The following is a 17129-nucleotide window of genomic DNA, read 5'->3' as shown; positions in this document are numbered from 1 at the left end:
CCTGGGTCAAGAGAACTTCAGATAAAACCCAAAACAGTAAAAGAAAAAAGAGAAGAGCAGCTGCTACCATGTTATACATTGTGATACGCTCTAGATCATATTTCTATATATTTAATTTGTTGTGATATACTGTACATTCTGTAATATTTTGTTGCTACATACAGTGCATTGCCTCGACAGTAACCCGACAGTAACTGTAAAACCCTATAACCCCTTTCCCTGTTGTAGAAAATTAGTACCGCTACATAGTTAAACTACCTGATATTACAGTACACTCCTAGAAATATCAAATTATTTACAATATAGAGTCGTAGATATCTCTAAGAGTTCTCCTCCTTTACAAAAATCTTGTGCTTTAGCGTTTGAAACGCACACACACACATCCAAACACACACAGCAGGTAGAAAAGAAAGAATAAAAAGACATTTCTTGTCCTCTTCTCTGTTCACCGCCTTTTTCACTCAGAATATGTACAATCCCTGTATTCTATTGTGTTACACTGGAAATGAATCTCATTGCGAGCAGTTCAAAAGTGGCAGATGTGTCTTCTAGCCAGTCAATGGATTTCCATTAATAATAAAATACGAAGTGACCCACTGAAGTGTCCTGAGGTGATGCCTATCACTGAGAATATGTCTCTAAGTCTAGACACCGACATGAAAAGACATCTCATACAAACTGCTACATTTAAGTTTCTGTTTTTGTTGTTGTTGTTTTTCTCTTTATAACATTTTCTCTGGAAAAAGTCTGTGACAAATGTTATGCATTGGAAGTCAGCAGGAAGTCTGAGAAATGGCAGTCGAATGTTTCTTTGCGTAGATTGTCCCCAGATCACCGGCCTCCCACTGAACAGCATCGCCTGATCAGATGAAGCTTCGAGGTTATATTCTGAGATAAAGAAACGCTAGTAAAGAGACATAACATAAACACAAGTAAAAGAGACATGGAGTGATGAGTGAGCGAAGACAGAATCAGTTTTTATGGAGTATCTAATTATAGAATCATTAGCACCACCACAGTGTATGGACAGAAAACACAAATGTCTGGACGGCAGAATGAGCTGCTGAGATGAGCAACATCAGCGGACTCTTAAACACTGCCTGCATGGCTTCTCAGCTTGGGAAGCAGTCTTTGGTCACTAATCAAAACCTAAACGGCATGTGCCAGTGATAAGCTGTCCAAGTGTGCACCGCTGATTGATGATGTCCATTTCCACAGCCGGGGATGTGATCCTGAGCTTCTCTTTCATGGTTAAAGTACCTCTCCTTTTTCACTGGAGTCTCTGTGGTAGTCATTAACACCTCTTCACAGCTTGTTATCACTGTGAAAAGCCATCTAGTCTCCTCGGCTGATATTAGCGTGGTCACACACAGATTTCGATGGCGGTTGCCATCACCATCTGGCTTTTGTTCTTGTCTCGGCCTGGAGACTGGTGCTGTCCGGACTCCTCTCTGGGAGATAACGGGTCGGAGAGGACACTACGTTTGAGCGGTGCCGGGCGCAGGCAGGACGTTCCTGGAGGGGTGGAGGGCTCAGGGTGTCTGTGGGAGGAGCGTGATGAAGTGGAGGAGGAGGAGGATGTGCAACTTCCAGTGCACACTCCAGAGCTTGACCTCTCACCTCTCTTGGCTCGGCAAGATGCTCTGCGCCTGAGCTCGCTGACCAGCTCGTACTTGACAAAGCAGAAGACGTCCTTGACTCCACAGCGTTTTTCCGGCTCAGCGGAGAGCAGCCTCTGAAACATGCGCAAGGCATCGTCAGTGAAGCGGCGCCACTGAGATGGGTACGTTCCCACAGGGCACCCTGCTTTCTGCCAGCGGCGAAACTCCTCATAGAAGGCGTCGGCCGGCAGCGCTGCCTCCCAGGGGAAATTGCCTGTCAGCATACAGAAGACCAGCACGCCAAACGCCCACACATCCAGACTGGTGGTCACAAGGAAACCCTCAGCACGGCTAGCGCGACACACCTCTGGCGCTGTATAGGGGATGGTGCCACTCACCCGTTTCACGCGGCAGCCCACGCGTCGGGTCATACCAAAATCAGCCAGTTTGATGCGGCGGCACTCGCGGTCAAAAAGGAGCACGTTCTCAGGTTTGACATCCCGATGCACCAGGTTTTTACTGTGCATAAAGTCCAGGGCCAAGCCCAGTTGTTGCATGCAACGTTTGACCATTTCCTCTGGCAGACCCACCTGAGAAGAAGAGAGAGTGGAGGGAAGGAGAAAGTGTTGGGAGACAGAAGGAGAGAAAAACAGAGAAGATTTTGATTAATGCAGTCTAAAAGACACAGTACATTGTGTAGGAGGTGAGACTATGGGAGGTGATACAAGAAAAGAGCTTCGTGGTGAGAGGGTAACAGTACTGGTAAAAAGAATAGGTGATGGTTATATTGAGTGGAGGAATGAAAGTACAGGGTGAGAAGTGATGCGCTCCAAAAAGGGAAAACTGAAACAAGAGTCTCGGCTGCAACCATTTTTAAGAAGAACCTTGAAGTCGAGCACTCCCAGCACATCAACTGGAATAGCACTAAAGCAAAGTGAGAGCTCTGCGCGGAGAGAAAACCGGGACGAAGACAAGGCTCCAATCCCAGGAGAGCTTGTTAAAACCGCCATGTCTGAACAAGGCGACTGATTGGAGCAGCTTCCGCTGGGTGAGGGTGGTGATTGGTGGAAGGAAGGATGATAGCTTTACCTGTGGGGGGATGATGTCGAAAAGGTCCCCAGCGGGGGCATATTCCTGTCCAAACACATAGCTGTCCTCCGTCTCAAAAAGCACGTCCAGGACTTTGATAATGAAAGGGCTGCAGCTAAGTGAGCCTGTTAGACTGTACTCCCGCAGGAAGCTCTTGAGCTTTGTCTTGTTCTTGGTAACAAACTTCAGCGCCATTTTGTTGCCTACAAAAAGCAGATGTAAATGTAGAAAATTAGACAAGATGAAGCTCTGATCAAATAAGTACTGCCAACATTTTACTATCCAAACACTTCAAGTGTTATCCAAAGCACTTTGGAAGTGTTACCTGATACTCGAAGGGAGTGGAGAGATTTCCAACCACCCAACCCTGACTTTGTAACAGCTGCTACATTCATTCATATAAACATGTACAGTGAATGAATCATACCTCCATTACTCACATACAGCCAGCTGTTCGTGATCACAGCTGCAGAAATGCAGAGGCTCTTTAGTGCACACACAGCCCCTTTGAATCTCTGCTGCCCTCTCAGCCTCACTCTGCATTTCTTGACAATGCTTAGTTATACCACTTTCAGACCGAGCCAGCTGTCTAACCTTTCCTTACAACCAAGGATTAAATAGTAGGTAAAAAAATCCTTAACAAACCCCAACTGTGCTGAAATTAATTTCTCGGCACTGTGAGATGAGACTTTATAACACGCTGATCTGCCTTAACTGGTTAACCTCATAATGATTTCCATCAACTAATAAGTTAGAGAATAAAGATCCTCAGCCACATTTTGAACCCCCGGATGCCTCAACCAACTCACCCTGTGTCCGGTGTGCCACCAGGTCCACCTTGCCGTACGTGCCCTTCCCCAGCTCACGGATGTGCTCGTATTGTTTGGCTACGTCTGCGGCCGACAGAGAGGTGATGGCCAGCGCCTGCATGTCCTCCACAGGCACCCCTCCGCAGTAGCCCATCTTTGATGTGGGGGAGCCCCCGCCGCTGCCTGCCCGTCCCGGCCCAGATGGAGAAAGAGACAGGCTCGCCTTGACGCTGTGGGGCAGACTAAATGAAGAGGAGAGAAAAAACTGCTTAGAGACAGGTTGTCTTCTGCTATGATGACGGCAGGCGATATACATTTCATGCTTGCATGTGTTTATGACAGAGTGCTCTTCAGTATCTTTATGCTCGTTGGCGCACATCCATACATTCTTGTCTATACATTGTGTCCCAAAGGCTGGTTAAATCAGAAAGGCTTTAACAGACCTTCATTTCCATACAATCAATTCAGGGAAGGCAATCAACAGGGGAAGTGCTTTCAGTAAATGTATTGGACTTCCTGCTGTCCCTCTAGATCACTCTGGCCAGCTTTTCAGATATGGCTGGTCTCAGACAGCACTTACTGGCAGACAGCGATGGGAAAATCAATACGGCCAGGTAGAAGGACTAACAAATGGAAACAAATGGAGAGAGCTGACAGCTTCAAGGTGTATACATGCTGGTAAGGCATGCCATCGATCATCTTGCGGCCACTCTGAAGTGTTCATACACATACTACAGAAGAGACAATCAGTGGGGTTTGTGAGAAAAGGGTGCTGCTTAGTTTGGTTTGCACAGCGGTTGTTTTTTCGGTCACATTGCTAAAGCTTAAAAAAATATATATACTGCAACAGAAAAGTTATTGCTGATTTTCAGAAGTGCCAAGTATGAAATAGGTCAAACTGATCCTAGGAGGGGAAAATATAGCTGATTTAATTGCAAGCTCAGATGGAGTCAGACACCCTGAATGTGCCAACTGACAACAAATTAAAAATCAGAGACGAGTGGCCGTGCACATTAGCGTCGGTTACAGTGTTTGAGCAAACGGTAAGTAAAATGAAAAGCAACCAAAGCTATTGAACAAAATGGACCTTTTGAGGAAATGAAGTAGATCATTGTCTCTGTCTCTTCTCAACCCCCCCCCCCCCCCCCCCCCGCCCCATCCCTACACACACAATTTAATCATCCAATCATGCACAGCACGCACACTAATAGGCATCAAATCAGCACAAACAATTTTGCTGATGGCCTCTATCATCCATCACTCAAAGACAACCGCTTTGCTCTTTGTTCGTGTCTCCCTGCAGCACCACTGGTTTAAACAAGAGCATCACAAGTATATCTGTGTCTCTGTCAGGTGCATTTTGAGGGTGAAATGAATGCACAACAGCTAATGTACAGTAGATGAAAACAAGTTTTGTTCAGATACTCGGAAGGTGTTGAGGTTCTTCAGCTATCTAGTGGGAAGAGCGTGATAAATATAGCTATTAGACAGCAAAAACAAAAATAGGATGCCACCATTTGCAGCCTTGTGTTCTTGGCTTATCATTCTTTGTTGAAGAAAAAAACAACACTGGAAATAGAAAACAGTGCCCTGTGTGCCGTATGCATCTCTGTAAATAACACTTGCTTCTTGATTTTATCATAAGCATGAGGATGGTTATATAAGAGACTATGAATATTGTAGCCTACTCATGCTGAGCGTGCCCACTGTATAGCCTTCAGCGAGGCAACACACAAAAGTTGATCACCATCCAGATCCGTCTGTGGCCCAGGTTTGGTGATTAAACATTTAAACAGGACAGACAGACATTTCCTCTGACCGCCCACCCTGTATGGCCCCATAGCCTCCTATCAGCGAGAAACGAAGCAGAGCGCTTGTTTACTGGCACTTCTTCCAGTCAGCTCCACAGGCAGAATGTGCAGCACTCCAGCACGGATCCTAATCACATTACTGAGCTCCCACCAAGACAAAAGCACACCCCACCCAAAAATGCGCGGGATGCTTTGCACTCATTTCCTTTGCAGAACTGGATTAAGAGTCCCAAAATGTGATGAGCGGATGGTGAGACGGTGCTCTCCGCAGCTGCGATGACGCTGTAAATGTGAACCAGAAACTGTAGTGCAGTGCCCTGGAGGTGTGGGCATGAAGTTATGTGGTCTCTGGGAGATGATTGTCTGTGTGAGTGTTTGGGGGGGGGTTCTGGTGTATCATTGGCACAGCGACACCATATCAAAGGCCCTTTGTGTTCCTACCTCTGAGAGGCAGCAGCTGTGAGCCTCCGCACGACTCAGCATTCGTGCTCGACCACAGCCACATGCCCCACTGATCTCCCATGCTGCCCTCTGCTCCTCTCCTGTCCTCTCAGGCAGCTGAAGACAAGGTAACAGCAACACGCTTCACATACAGAGGAGGATTTGGCTCGACGCACATATAAATGTGGGATTTTGAGCCAGCCACGCTCATTGTTAATCATCTGTAGGCCTTTTTAAAAAAAGATCTTAGGGCTGCTCACTTATTCCTGTATTGTGTTTGCCACTGAGGTAAGACCTTGTAACTTCAATTGTTGGGATTTTTGTATTTAATTGTGATGAAAAACTCTCTGACATTTGAGAGTCTGAAACTGTTTGGAAATCTCAATAAATAAACTCTAAAATGCTCAGCCTGAAAACAAGTCTGTTTTTCTAATTCCTAAAAAGTGGAGGTGCAAGGTTTTCATTCAGCAGCAACAATCTGTTTTCTAGCCACTAATTTCACCTCAAATACAGATTGACAATCTCGCTCCATTTAGCAATTACTCAAACAGAGCTGAGTGCATTCGCAGCCTAACCCTCTTAAAAAAACAGGTTGTTCCCAGAAAAAAGGCAAAGCATCCAGTTGTATGTCCTAATAAGCACAGCGACGGTCTGGGAACCTGTTGTGGCTGACTCCATGTGTCACTCATGAGATTAAACTGCAGGAGCAGCTGACCTTTTCTTCTATAAACACTTAGCTGGAGATGAGAACAGAGATGAACCCTGTGATGCCACTGGCAATCGTCTCTCTTGTCACAGACTGTCTCTTTACAGCCTCGGGGTGTGTTCCCGTCTGTCCGGTGTGGTCCTGGCCTCTGAACTCTGAGGGTGACACTTGTGAGTTTAGATCTCACTGTGTCTTCAGGTGGCTCTTTTTTTCATTAGGAGGTCTGCTCAAGTTTCAAGTGTTCTCAGAGATAAGCTTTATTTTTAGCCATGCTAGCACTAGACTGGATGGATTGCCATGAAATATTGCACACACATTCATGTTCCCATGTTTTCAGGATGAACTGTCATAACTGTGATGATCCCATAACATTTCATCAGGTCATAACTTGAATTTATCCAATACTTTTGTTTCTGACTAAAACGAATGACATTCCCATCAGCCTCAGCTGTACCTTGTCCTTAGCGCTAATTAGCTAATGCTAGCATGCTAACATGGTGAACATTATACCTGCTTAACATCAGCATGTTAGCATTGTTTTTCTGAGCATGTTAGCATTTAGCTCAAAGCACTGCTGTGCCTAAGTGCAGCTTCGCAGAGCCACTAGCATGGCTGTGGACTCTTTCTTGTTCCCATATTTAAGTACATTCAAGGTCGTCTTCAATAACAGGACTATTTGTTCTCCAAAGACTAACTGTAGCAATGGCAACAACTCATTAACATAGGAAGCAGAGCTTGCAAGTGGACGCATTTGTGGCATTGTCATGTGACTCTCATCAGGGACCATCAGTGAGCTATTGGCTCTCCCTGTGTAAATGATATGAGTAATACAGTTGCAATGAACTGCGACAAAGACATTGATTACCGCACAAATACTTCATAGAGGTGATATTCAAGCATGAATACAGATTCACACATAGGAGATGAGCACAAACTGAAGTCGTGGAAAGGATGAAAACTTGGGCAGTAGAGTTGATGTTGCACCTTCATCTGTGACATATTTTAATGTAAAGAAAGCATCCATTTAAAGTGTGTGTGTGTGTGTGTGTGTGTGTGTGTGTGTTGGCGGGGGGGGGGGGGGGGGGGGTATCAAAGTCAGCAGCTTTACACACTGTTTGCCCTTTTTCGTCCAGGCTTCCCTCCTCCTCTCCTCTTTGTCTCTTGTCTGTTCCAGGAAATGTAAACAGGGGACTAATGAAAGAAAGAAATAGATTGCAGAGCTTGCCTCACGTCTCTACCTCTCTCCGTTACTAATGGACTAGTTGCTTTGCTCTCGGCAGAGGAGTCATTATGGGTAAAGACTGATCTCCTGTGTCCAATTTACTGTCAAAATGCCCAACGTGCCTTGCCTCTGGGTCAGAGGGAAAACAGTTAGTGAAATACGATGTGACTGATGTGGTTTCTGTCACTATCCGTCTGAAAATATAACAACGGCATGCATAGACACACATATAGATGGTATTTTTGTCTTTCTGTCTGTGCCCCTCAGTGTGGATTGAAAGGATGAAAACAAATCACTGTGATCCTAAACAATCTATCACTCGGTCAAAACACAAATGGGCTTCCTCGTGACAGCCAGTTGCTGTCAGGACACTCTGTTCCCTACTCTGGCACAAAAATCACCTTCCTCAGCCGCACAGAACATCAGAGCTGTTGAGTTGGGGGGGTTTAGCGCCTCCATCAACACACGGCTGAAGAAACCTCCCGCTGCGCTGTGATAGGTGAACCAGCGGCCCAGTCCACGGACACTCACTTTGACAAATCACCCGCTCTCAGCTTTGCCCGCCTACCCATATGGAGGATTCCTGCTGGGCCAGAGTGCTGTGTAACCCGTCCCTGCTGCCTCGCCTCTACTCTCCTTCCCATCATCCCTCTTTCTCTCTCTACTGTATGTGACACACCGCATGGAGCTGCCGCCTGCTGAAAGTTCCTGGCGGAAACGCTGCCGGCCACTGGCCTCCTGCTGGGATGACCTAAGACCCCGGGAAGGGATATCCATTTAACCTTGGGATAAAGACTGAGTGGAATGACTGAGAGTGGAAATTAGCTATGGGTGGTGATACTGCAACACTTACTGGGACACTTGAGTACTGATAAACCAAAAACAATTGTAAAAACAATTACAACAACAAAACATCCCACTTCAGAATACATCACTATTGAAGTTTGGGATTAAGGCTTCAGGATTAGAAAACTGTAGAGCACCTGATTATAAATGCCATGTTGTTATCATCACCCTATTTGTCATCATGTCCTGCAAGAAGTGGTGAAATATCACTGCAATAAGCTACCCAAGGAACAAAGTGTACCTAACCCCTCTCTATCACAATCCAGCCTATAGGGAGGCTTCATGTGACCACAGAGAGAGAGAGAGAGAGAGAGAGAGAGAGAGAGAGAGAGAAGGATTGGGGGAATCTAATGAGACTGAAATTAAGCATCCCTCCCTTTGTACCACATGCTATAGACTGCGTCCCTTTGATGTCAAATACATGGTGGAAATGGGACTCTAACATGAGCTCAGAAAATGTGGGTCTAAAAGGGGGCGTGGCTAAATGATGTAACAGCACTGCTAAGGAGGACATTGCTTTTTTCTTTCTTTCTTTTTTCTCGGACTATTTCGCCCTCCACTGCAAGGCAAACTAACAGTACATGGTGATCTGTGATCCCGCTCATACACAATAGCCTCTAACCACAATCAATGCACTAATGTTGATTGCTGAGGCTGCACTCAACCTCTCTCTCTCCCTCTCTCTGTCTTTAATTCAGATTCATCTATGCTTTAATTGCATGACCGGATATTAGCCATTGCTGCACAAGCAATGTAAAAATACAAGACAATCAAAAACAAGAACATAAATCAAACACTAAATAATAAAAGTACAATCCTTAATGAGTATAATAGGGCAAATGGAAAATATGAATTACAGTAAATACATACATGAAGGCAAATTATGAATAGTATACACTCATATTCATACTATGAAAACACCCACACATGTACATGCACACTGTATGTGCGTTGATTGACAGGGGTATCATTAGGCAGCTGTTTTCTCACTGACATGATGGCAGGTTAGGATGTAATGCACAGATATTTGTGCTGTTTCTTTATGTTTACGTTTACGTTTACGTTTCTTTTCCTCATTGTGTCCAAATTGACAATGTTTGCATCCTCTCTGAGCAGCCATGTTTTCAGCAGCTAATCTATTGATGGACTGTGTCTGCTGAGTCTGGCTTTCTTTTATTGAACTGATTCAAATGTAGTAAGATGTTGTTTTGTCATCATTTTGTCAGTACTCATTGTAAAACTGTGTGTTATTGATGGTGTGTACATGCCAGCTGTTGGATTGGGTCATTCTGCTGTTTCTATATGAAGCCGTAATATTGCCATCCTTTTATCTGTTGACAATCCAAACCATTGTCATGTATATTAATGTGATGATTAACTCAGGTGGAACTGAATGCTTTATATAATTGCTGATGTTTAAACAGTATAAAACAATGGCAGCATTCTGTCAATAACACACACACCTGCTCCAGGTCCTGCAACTCTGACTCTGCTTTTTATTTGATTTTGGGAAGAACTGCTCCTTTAAAGTAAAGGTCCCAGCCATTACTGCTGTTTCTCTCGACCAATGCAATGTTTGTGACAGAAACAAATCCATGTGTATTGGCTGCTGCTGCTGCATTTCATTTAGAGTCCATTACCAGCCTCCAGGCTTTGCTTTTACAGGGTTTTCTCTATCAAATCAGACGCTCATTTAAATGCATTAGACGGCATTAACGATGAGATATCACCTGTCTGCCCTGGACAAAGTATAAAAGGGCCATTAAAAGTGGAGTGCCCCGGAAGCCCTCAGCATCCATCTACCACAGGCTGAATCACAAAAGCAGAGTGGGAAACAAATAGGTGCTGGTATCACGAGTAATGTGGGTGAAAATGGAAATGAAGCCTCAGCTCAACCATTAACACTAGTTAGAGTTAATCATAGCCTAATGGCAAGTAAAGCTGTAGGGCTGTATAATAACTGTTGACATTGATGCTTTATTATACAGCAGGCTCTCAAAGGTTATTTTATTATTCATATATGAGTTCTGTCTATGAGAGTGGGTCAAAGTTCAGACAACACAAAGTTATTTAGATAACATATAATAATAAGATAATAATAAAATAAATAAATCTAAACCATAAAAAATACAAATGAATAGAATATTCCCAGCCCTCATTTTTGTCTCCCTGTCTTTCTCACTGTATCTTGTATACTGAGCCGGTTTCAGGCACCTCAGGGTGCATCTAGGTGTTACTCACCTGCTGGCGACCTGTCTCTCTCCTCCATGGTCCTGCATCCGCTCGGCGAGCAGAGCTGCTCAGCTCTGATCCGCTGGGGTCTGCGGGGAACCGATGGATGGATCTCCTCGTTTGAAGGAAGTTATCGATCGGGCGCTCAGAAAACCGTGCAGGTCCCTTAAAACCCCTCAAAACCCTTCAGCCTCACAGCTGACAAAAAGCTTGGGGGAGCTCCGTCGTTGTGCTTTGCCTTCTGCTTGCCCAAGACGATCCCTGTCCTGTTTCTGGGGATGCTCTTCAGTTTGTGACTTTCTTTTGGAGGCGGACTGAATCAAAGCATCATCTGATGCTGGATGCTGAGATGAGGACACAGCCTGGGATCCCTCCTCTGAGCGCCCACCATCTCAACCTGCCAAGCAGCGGGAGGAGTGTGCGTGTTTATCTTTCGCTCCTCCAGTGGTCCGCATGACCCAGTTCAGCACCACATACACACACACACTGACACGAATCCATTCATTCACATCCACACAGGGGGGCTCAGCAAACCTCTGCTCTCTGCAGCATGCATGGACAAATCTGCATGTTCCCACTCTCTCTACACTCGTCTTGCTCTCACTGTCGGCCCGTCAGTCTGTTTTGTCGGTCGGTCCAGCGGGACTCTGGGGTTGAGGGGGGGGTGGGCGGTGTGTGTGTGTGTGTGTGTGTGTGTAGGGGGGTGGGGTGATCTCAGATGTTGCTCCTCTGCTGGTCCTACCAGTCAGCTCCCTCATTGTTCACCGTCTCCACCCTCTGGCAAACTATAATACGCTCACGTGTCCCGGGTCCTAGCGCCTGGACGCTCCCACCCAGCCGTCCAACCTCAATGCGTCCACGAGCTTTTTTACTTTTGATTCATGCTTTGAAGGAGCAAGCTGCTCCACTCTTGCATAATTCAACAGCTTATGGCCTCGAGTACTTCACGCGGTGACTTTGCCAACTGCCCTTATTAGGTAACAGCAAGGCAAGACTTTCAATTAATTCACTGCCCTGGCAGCCCCCCTTTACTGTACATGTTTAACAACAGGCCTCCTGCCAGGCATGTTTGCCAGCCAGAACAGATTGGACTGAGAAAACAGCATCGACATAACAGGGATAACCTTAATGCTTCATCACCAAAGACCACTGATCAGATGGTCTGATGGGTTTGGCGAGGTGGAATGACTGGATGCTGTTTAAATAAAGATTGTGCTCATGAAGTCTCTTGTTTTTTCTCTCATCTAGATCTAACCTCAGACCCCAAATGTCAGTCGCACAGTACATTTATCAAAGAGCCAACTCCTTTTTATTTGTATAATTTATTGTTTGTCTTTGCTGCATATACTTTTTCTGTCTTCTCTTATGTCCGCTGTCTGTGTTCTCCCAGTCCAGATTCACATTGAAGAGATGCAGGTCATTCTCATACCCAGGCTCAGACTGTATGAAGAGTGAAAGATAAGCTGTTTTCGAGCAGTCCAGGATCAGGAAGAATGAAACCTCAAAAAAAAAGTCAGCACAGGGGAATATGATCCTCCTGTTTCCTGAAACAAAATAATTTGACCCGGGGTTGTTAGCATCCTTGTTGAGGAGATGGGTGGATATTGAATAGCTGCATCTTCAGCACCTCTTTGAGACATTCAGGTGTCTCACGCAGCAGAGTTAGGCCAAGCGCGCAACGAGGCGAAGAGTTTCCTCGGGGGTTATCTTGGGAACAGAGCTGTCATAAATCATAGTGAAGGTCAAGCACTGTGGGCCGACAGCAGAGAGCACCGAGGGTCAAACACACCAGGGGGACACACCTCTGAGCTGTGAACAAATAGAGCAGGGCTGCTCCTCCCTCTCCTCCTCTCCCCTCTTCACTCCGCTCTCAGACACTAGATTCACGTCCTAGTTTTTACTTTTTATGTGTCACCTCAAGTTTTCCAAATCTTTTTACAAGGGGGTGGCCTTGTTTTTTTCCCTGTCCTCAAATGTATCTTCATGCAGAGTTTATTCTGTTACTTTGTGTCCTAGAGTAGCTGCCCTATAAACTGCAGTGTCATAGTGGAGGGATATTTACTCAGAGGCTCAAGCTGAGAGGGGTCTCTTGAAGTTTGTGGTGTCATTTTTGTGGACCACTATTAAAAAGTTTGTGTTCTTCTTCCTGTGTAGACGAAAGCAAATTGTCACCCTCAATTCAAACTTTGAACTACTTTGAAATCTGAACTCTCCAAACTCACTTCTTTTTGCAGAAAAAAAACAATGAAGAACTGGGCAACATTTGCTTTGATCAGCAGGTACTTAAACTTTAAACAGAAGAGAGATGAGAGATTTCTTTTTCATTTTAAGGAACATGTGGAGTAACGTTTAGGAGTATTGAATTCAAAAGCATGCTGGTGGTGTACAAAGCTCTACCCTGCCCTCACACCTCCAGGCGACCCTGGTGACCCTCCACAGCAGCCCCTCTCTGTTAGCTCTCTCTTCCCTCTGAAGCTTTCACTTTTTCAGTCTCACCTGACTAGAATGACTTTCCAACTGAGACAGCAGAGTCATTTCACATATTTTTTCACAAACAAAAAAAAGCAGCTCACAGCCACATCACCCATCCTATAAAACCAATATCTCATCCTTATATGGCTCCTATTTTATTTAGCTCTCATTGCATTTCTATATGTGATTACGGGGCAAAGGCAGTACATGGAAATGCAATTGAGAAATTAAGTTGGTTTGGCATTGCAATTTTGGATTTTTCCAGAACATAATGTTTCTCTGGTTTCTGTAAATGACAAAAAACAAAACATATATCGTATATGTACAAAACAGAGTAGAACACTTTCACACATCTCAGAAGTTAAAGCAATCTTGATATAAAACACTCCTATTCTTGTTCAAACTATCCTTACAGTACTACTTTAATTAACTGTCTGTATGCTTTACAAATCCAAACAATGTTGCAAAAAAAAAGGAAAATGTAATTTATTGTTTATTGCTCGTTTTGGGTGTAAATTTCTATTGGGACTACATTTCCCACAATGCCATTTGGGTTTCTGATCCTCGCGGTTGGTTCGCAGTCGTTGATGACGCCAAAAACATGCGCAGGTAACCTTGTGCTGCCGGGGTGTTGTTGCCGAATCAGCTGTGGAAACAGTGTTAAAACAGTTTTGAATGTATATTTTGTCGTCAGAATTATTCGGGAGTCATGAGCAGATATATTTTACCGGTCTCTGTCTTTGGAACAGTGGGTGGAGCCGCTGTTTTACTGAAGTGAGTAACCCTTTATAGTATGACATAAGGCCACTGTATCATGATGTGACTGTATATTTTACACTGAATGTCACGTTTGCTGCTGGATTAAGTTTAGACTACATTTTCATAAAATTCAGTTTTTTCAGAGACTGTTCAAAACCTGGCTGTTGTTGTTCTGGAGTAAGTAGCCTATTTTTTTCCCTCCCACAGTGAGGGGGTCAACACTTAACTACTACTTTACAATCCAGTACAATACCACACAAAGTACAGCTATTACAGCTGTTATATAATGTACGCAGGTATAACAAGCAACAAGTGTTACAAGTGGTGCAAGGTAGACAAGATAGAAGAAGTTTGAGAGAGAGACTGATCTGAGACATGTTTTGCATAAAACGGAGAGAAATCTACGAGGAGATAACACAGTCTCAAGTGCTTATATAAACTTTGTTTTAATTCTTCTCATAGGAACCATGTGACTGGAGGCCGGTGCACAAGTAAAGCCACCATTAATGGGAAGACTGTGGTTATAACAGGAGCCAACACCGGCATCGGGAAAGAGACTGCGCGGGAACTGGCCCAGAGAGGTGTGGAGAAGATCCGATGTCACTCTGATTGGCTGCAAAAAGACACAATATATAAAATCTTCAGCAGTTATTTAGCTCTCACTGACACACTCCTATTCCCATTCCCACATCGTCAGGGGGTCGCGTCATTATGGGATGTCGGGACATGGGGAAGTGCGAAGAAGCTGCAAAGGAAATACGAAGGAAGACCCTGAATCCTCACGTTTACGCCTGTCAGCTCGACCTGGCCTCCATGAAATCCATCCGAGAGTTTGCAGAGAGAATCAAGCAAGGTGAGGAAACAAAAGAACTGCATCGCATGCATTGTTTACTGCCACTTCTCCAGTTATGTGTTCTAGTATTAGAAATAAAGCACACTCAGTTTCTTATCACGTCATCTTTATTGTCCTGTAGAGGAGCAGCGTGTGGATATACTGATAAACAATGCAGGGGTCATGAGATGTCCTGCAGGGAAGACAGACGATGGCTTCGACATGCAGTTTGGAGTTAACCACTTAGGTACTTACTAATTAAGACAGACAGCCGGGTCTGATGGTCTGGTCTCTCTGTAAGAAAATGGATTTGATCTTTTCACTGTAATGAACTCTCCCGTCCTCCATCGCTACCTGATTCCGATAGTTTCTCTCTTCCTGCAGGCCACTTCTTGTTGACAAATCTTCTGCTCGAAAAGTTGAAAGAGTCCGCCCCCAGCAGAGTGATCAACCTGGCCTCTCTCGCCCACATTGTTGGAAAGATTGACTTCGAGGACTTGAACTGGGAGAAGAAGAAGTTTGATACCAAGCAGGCGTACTGTCAGAGCAAGCTTGCCAATGTTCTGTTCAGCAGAGAGCTCGCCAAGCGATTAGAAGGCAAGTCTACTGGCTGTTGCATATGTGGGCATGTGTGGGAGGGAGTACGGCCTATGTTCTTGTTTGTAATTGGCCATTGGATATGTATTTTTAAACAATGCTTTGTGTGTGTGTGTGTAACAGGCACAGGAGTCACGGTGAATGCTGTGCACCCAGGCGTTGTTGCCACGGAGCTTGGGAGGCACACTGGTCTCCACCAATCACAGTTCTCAAGCTCTGTGCTCAGTGAGTATCCTGCTTCCTTATTGGATTCTGCATTTAGAGAAATCAATAACTGCTTACCTAATGCATAATGCAACAATCAACTTTGGCAGTATAAGCTCTGATACGCGGCATTGGTCTCATCAGTGAATTTTCTATTCTGTTCTGTATAAATAAGCATTTCCACAAAATGTCTTTACTTTATAACTCTACAAAACCTTCATTTAACTTTCTGACCATACTATTTGATTTAAGGTTACCCTATTGGTTTTTGGGTACTGGTGGAGGAAGTATTCAGGCCCTTTACTTAAGTAAAAGTAGCAATACCACACTGTGAAAATACTCCATTAGCCACCTAGAAAATGGCATTTACGTAACATAAGAATTATTATCTAAATGTACTTAAAGTATCTAAAGTAGAAGTACTCAGTGACGAAATGGCCCGTGACTGTTATATAAGAAGCATTTACCGCTGTATCCATAACAATACATTTTAACCTAAGAGCTCATTATGCATTTTGTATGTAAAGTAATTTGTATACGTAGCTGTAAAAGGTGCAATATTTCCCTCTGAGTTGTAGTGAAGTATAAAGTGGCATGAAATTGAAATACTTAGTACAAGTACCTCAAATTCACATTCCACCACTGGTTTTGCTTCATAAATTCACTCAACCAGTATAAATAACTTGACACTGGCCAATGAATTTAACAAAGTACTCGTATTCTGAAAGGCTCTAAAAGATCTCCTTGTAGCTGAGTTTAAACCAGCAAAATCTGTCCCCCCCCCCCCGCAGGTCCCTTTTTCTCCCTGTTGGTGAAGGGCCCAGAGTTAGGGGCCCAGCCCAGCATCTACCTGGCCGTGTCCGAGGAGATGGAGGGGGTGACGGGAAGGTACTATGATGTGATGACAGAGAAGGAACCAGCGCCCCAGGCCCTGGATGAGGAGGCAGCTCACAGGCTGTGGGAGGTCAGTAGCAGGCTGGTGGGTCTGGAGGAAGAGGGACAGTCCGCCAAGTCAAACCCACCAGCAGAAGGCCAGAGCAGAGCTGCACAGACAGACCCAGCGCAGACACAAGGACAGAGCCCAGGACCAGCTGTCAGTACTGCAGGGATGTAGGTCTGCTCTGGCCTCTGGGCCAGCGGAGGATGAGGGATCTTTATGGCTTGAGCTGTGCCAGGTTCATTGGAACAATTAACTGTCTGAGTCTGTGATTCTGGTTGTCTGTGTAATGGCAGTCTTTTGTACATGCCTTCATATTCCTGCATCAGGATATTTTCTTTAAAACATGTTTGACAAGCAGCTTTTGAAAATTGATTCTCAACTCTTTCTTTAAAGGGAGAATATGTAACTTTTGAAAGAAAAAAATAGCAATTTTGAATTCATAAATAAACATGCTCTTACTCACTTCAACACACTCATGGGGTTTGCTGATACAGCCTTACTTGGTCTGGTATGACCAGTAGCTCATGGTGGCTAAATGTAAACAGATATTGCAGTGTAACTGAAATTA

General features: G+C 44.6%; 2 protein-coding genes across 2 annotated transcripts; one reads left to right on the top strand and one right to left on the bottom strand.

Annotated features, from left to right (window-relative positions):
- Positions 1 to 1363: 1363 nt before the first annotated feature.
- sbk1 (SH3 domain binding kinase 1) lies at positions 1364 to 10804 on the bottom strand. The gene is made up of 4 exons (XM_070927369.1): positions 10767 to 10804; positions 3500 to 3741; positions 2691 to 2893; positions 1364 to 2191 (listed from the first exon to the last, which is right to left on the bottom strand). Exons 1-4 carry the CDS (start codon positions 10802 to 10804, stop codon positions 1364 to 1366), a joined length of 1311 nt encoding a protein of 436 aa, XP_070783470.1.
- A 3044-nt stretch (positions 10805 to 13848) lies between these two features.
- On the top strand, positions 13849 to 16875 carry LOC139303845 (retinol dehydrogenase 13-like). Its single transcript, XM_070927694.1, has 7 exons — positions 13849 to 14003; positions 14451 to 14569; positions 14686 to 14841; positions 14963 to 15067; positions 15205 to 15417; positions 15541 to 15642; positions 16413 to 16875. Exons 1-7 carry the CDS (start codon positions 13939 to 13941, stop codon positions 16733 to 16735), a joined length of 1083 nt encoding a protein of 360 aa, XP_070783795.1. The 5' UTR covers positions 13849 to 13938; the 3' UTR covers positions 16736 to 16875.
- Positions 16876 to 17129: the final 254 nt, after the last annotated feature.

The sequence above is a fragment of the Enoplosus armatus genome, chromosome 20 (assembly GCF_043641665.1).
Source record: "Enoplosus armatus isolate fEnoArm2 chromosome 20, fEnoArm2.hap1, whole genome shotgun sequence".
NCBI classification, from domain to species: domain Eukaryota; kingdom Metazoa; phylum Chordata; class Actinopteri; order Centrarchiformes; family Enoplosidae; genus Enoplosus; species Enoplosus armatus.
This window is presented reverse-complemented; position numbering and strand designations above follow the sequence as displayed.

What these genes read in the sequence shown, in the direction of transcription:
- sbk1 (XM_070927369.1), bottom strand. Translation starts at nt 10,804, where the DNA reads ATGCAGGACCATGGAGGAGAGAGACAGGTCGCCAGCAG. An exon ending in GGTGGCACACCGGACACAGG is followed by an intron (nt 2,894 to 3,499) that starts GTGAGTTGGTTG and finishes TGCTTTTTGTAG; the next exon opens with GCAACAAAATGGCGCTGAAG. An exon ending in TCGACATCATCCCCCCACAG is followed by an intron (nt 2,192 to 2,690) that starts GTAAAGCTATCA and finishes TCTTCTTCTCAG; the next exon opens with GTGGGTCTGCCAGAGGAAAT.
- LOC139303845 (XM_070927694.1), top strand. Translation starts at nt 13,939, where the DNA reads ATGAGCAGATATATTTTACCGGTCTCTGTCTTTGGAACAGTGGGTGGA. An exon ending in GGAGCCGCTGTTTTACTGAA is followed by an intron (nt 14,004 to 14,450) that starts GTGAGTAACCCT and finishes TTCTTCTCATAG; the next exon opens with GAACCATGTGACTGGAGGCC. An exon ending in GCTCGCCAAGCGATTAGAAG is followed by an intron (nt 15,418 to 15,540) that starts GCAAGTCTACTG and finishes TGTGTGTAACAG; the next exon opens with GCACAGGAGTCACGGTGAAT.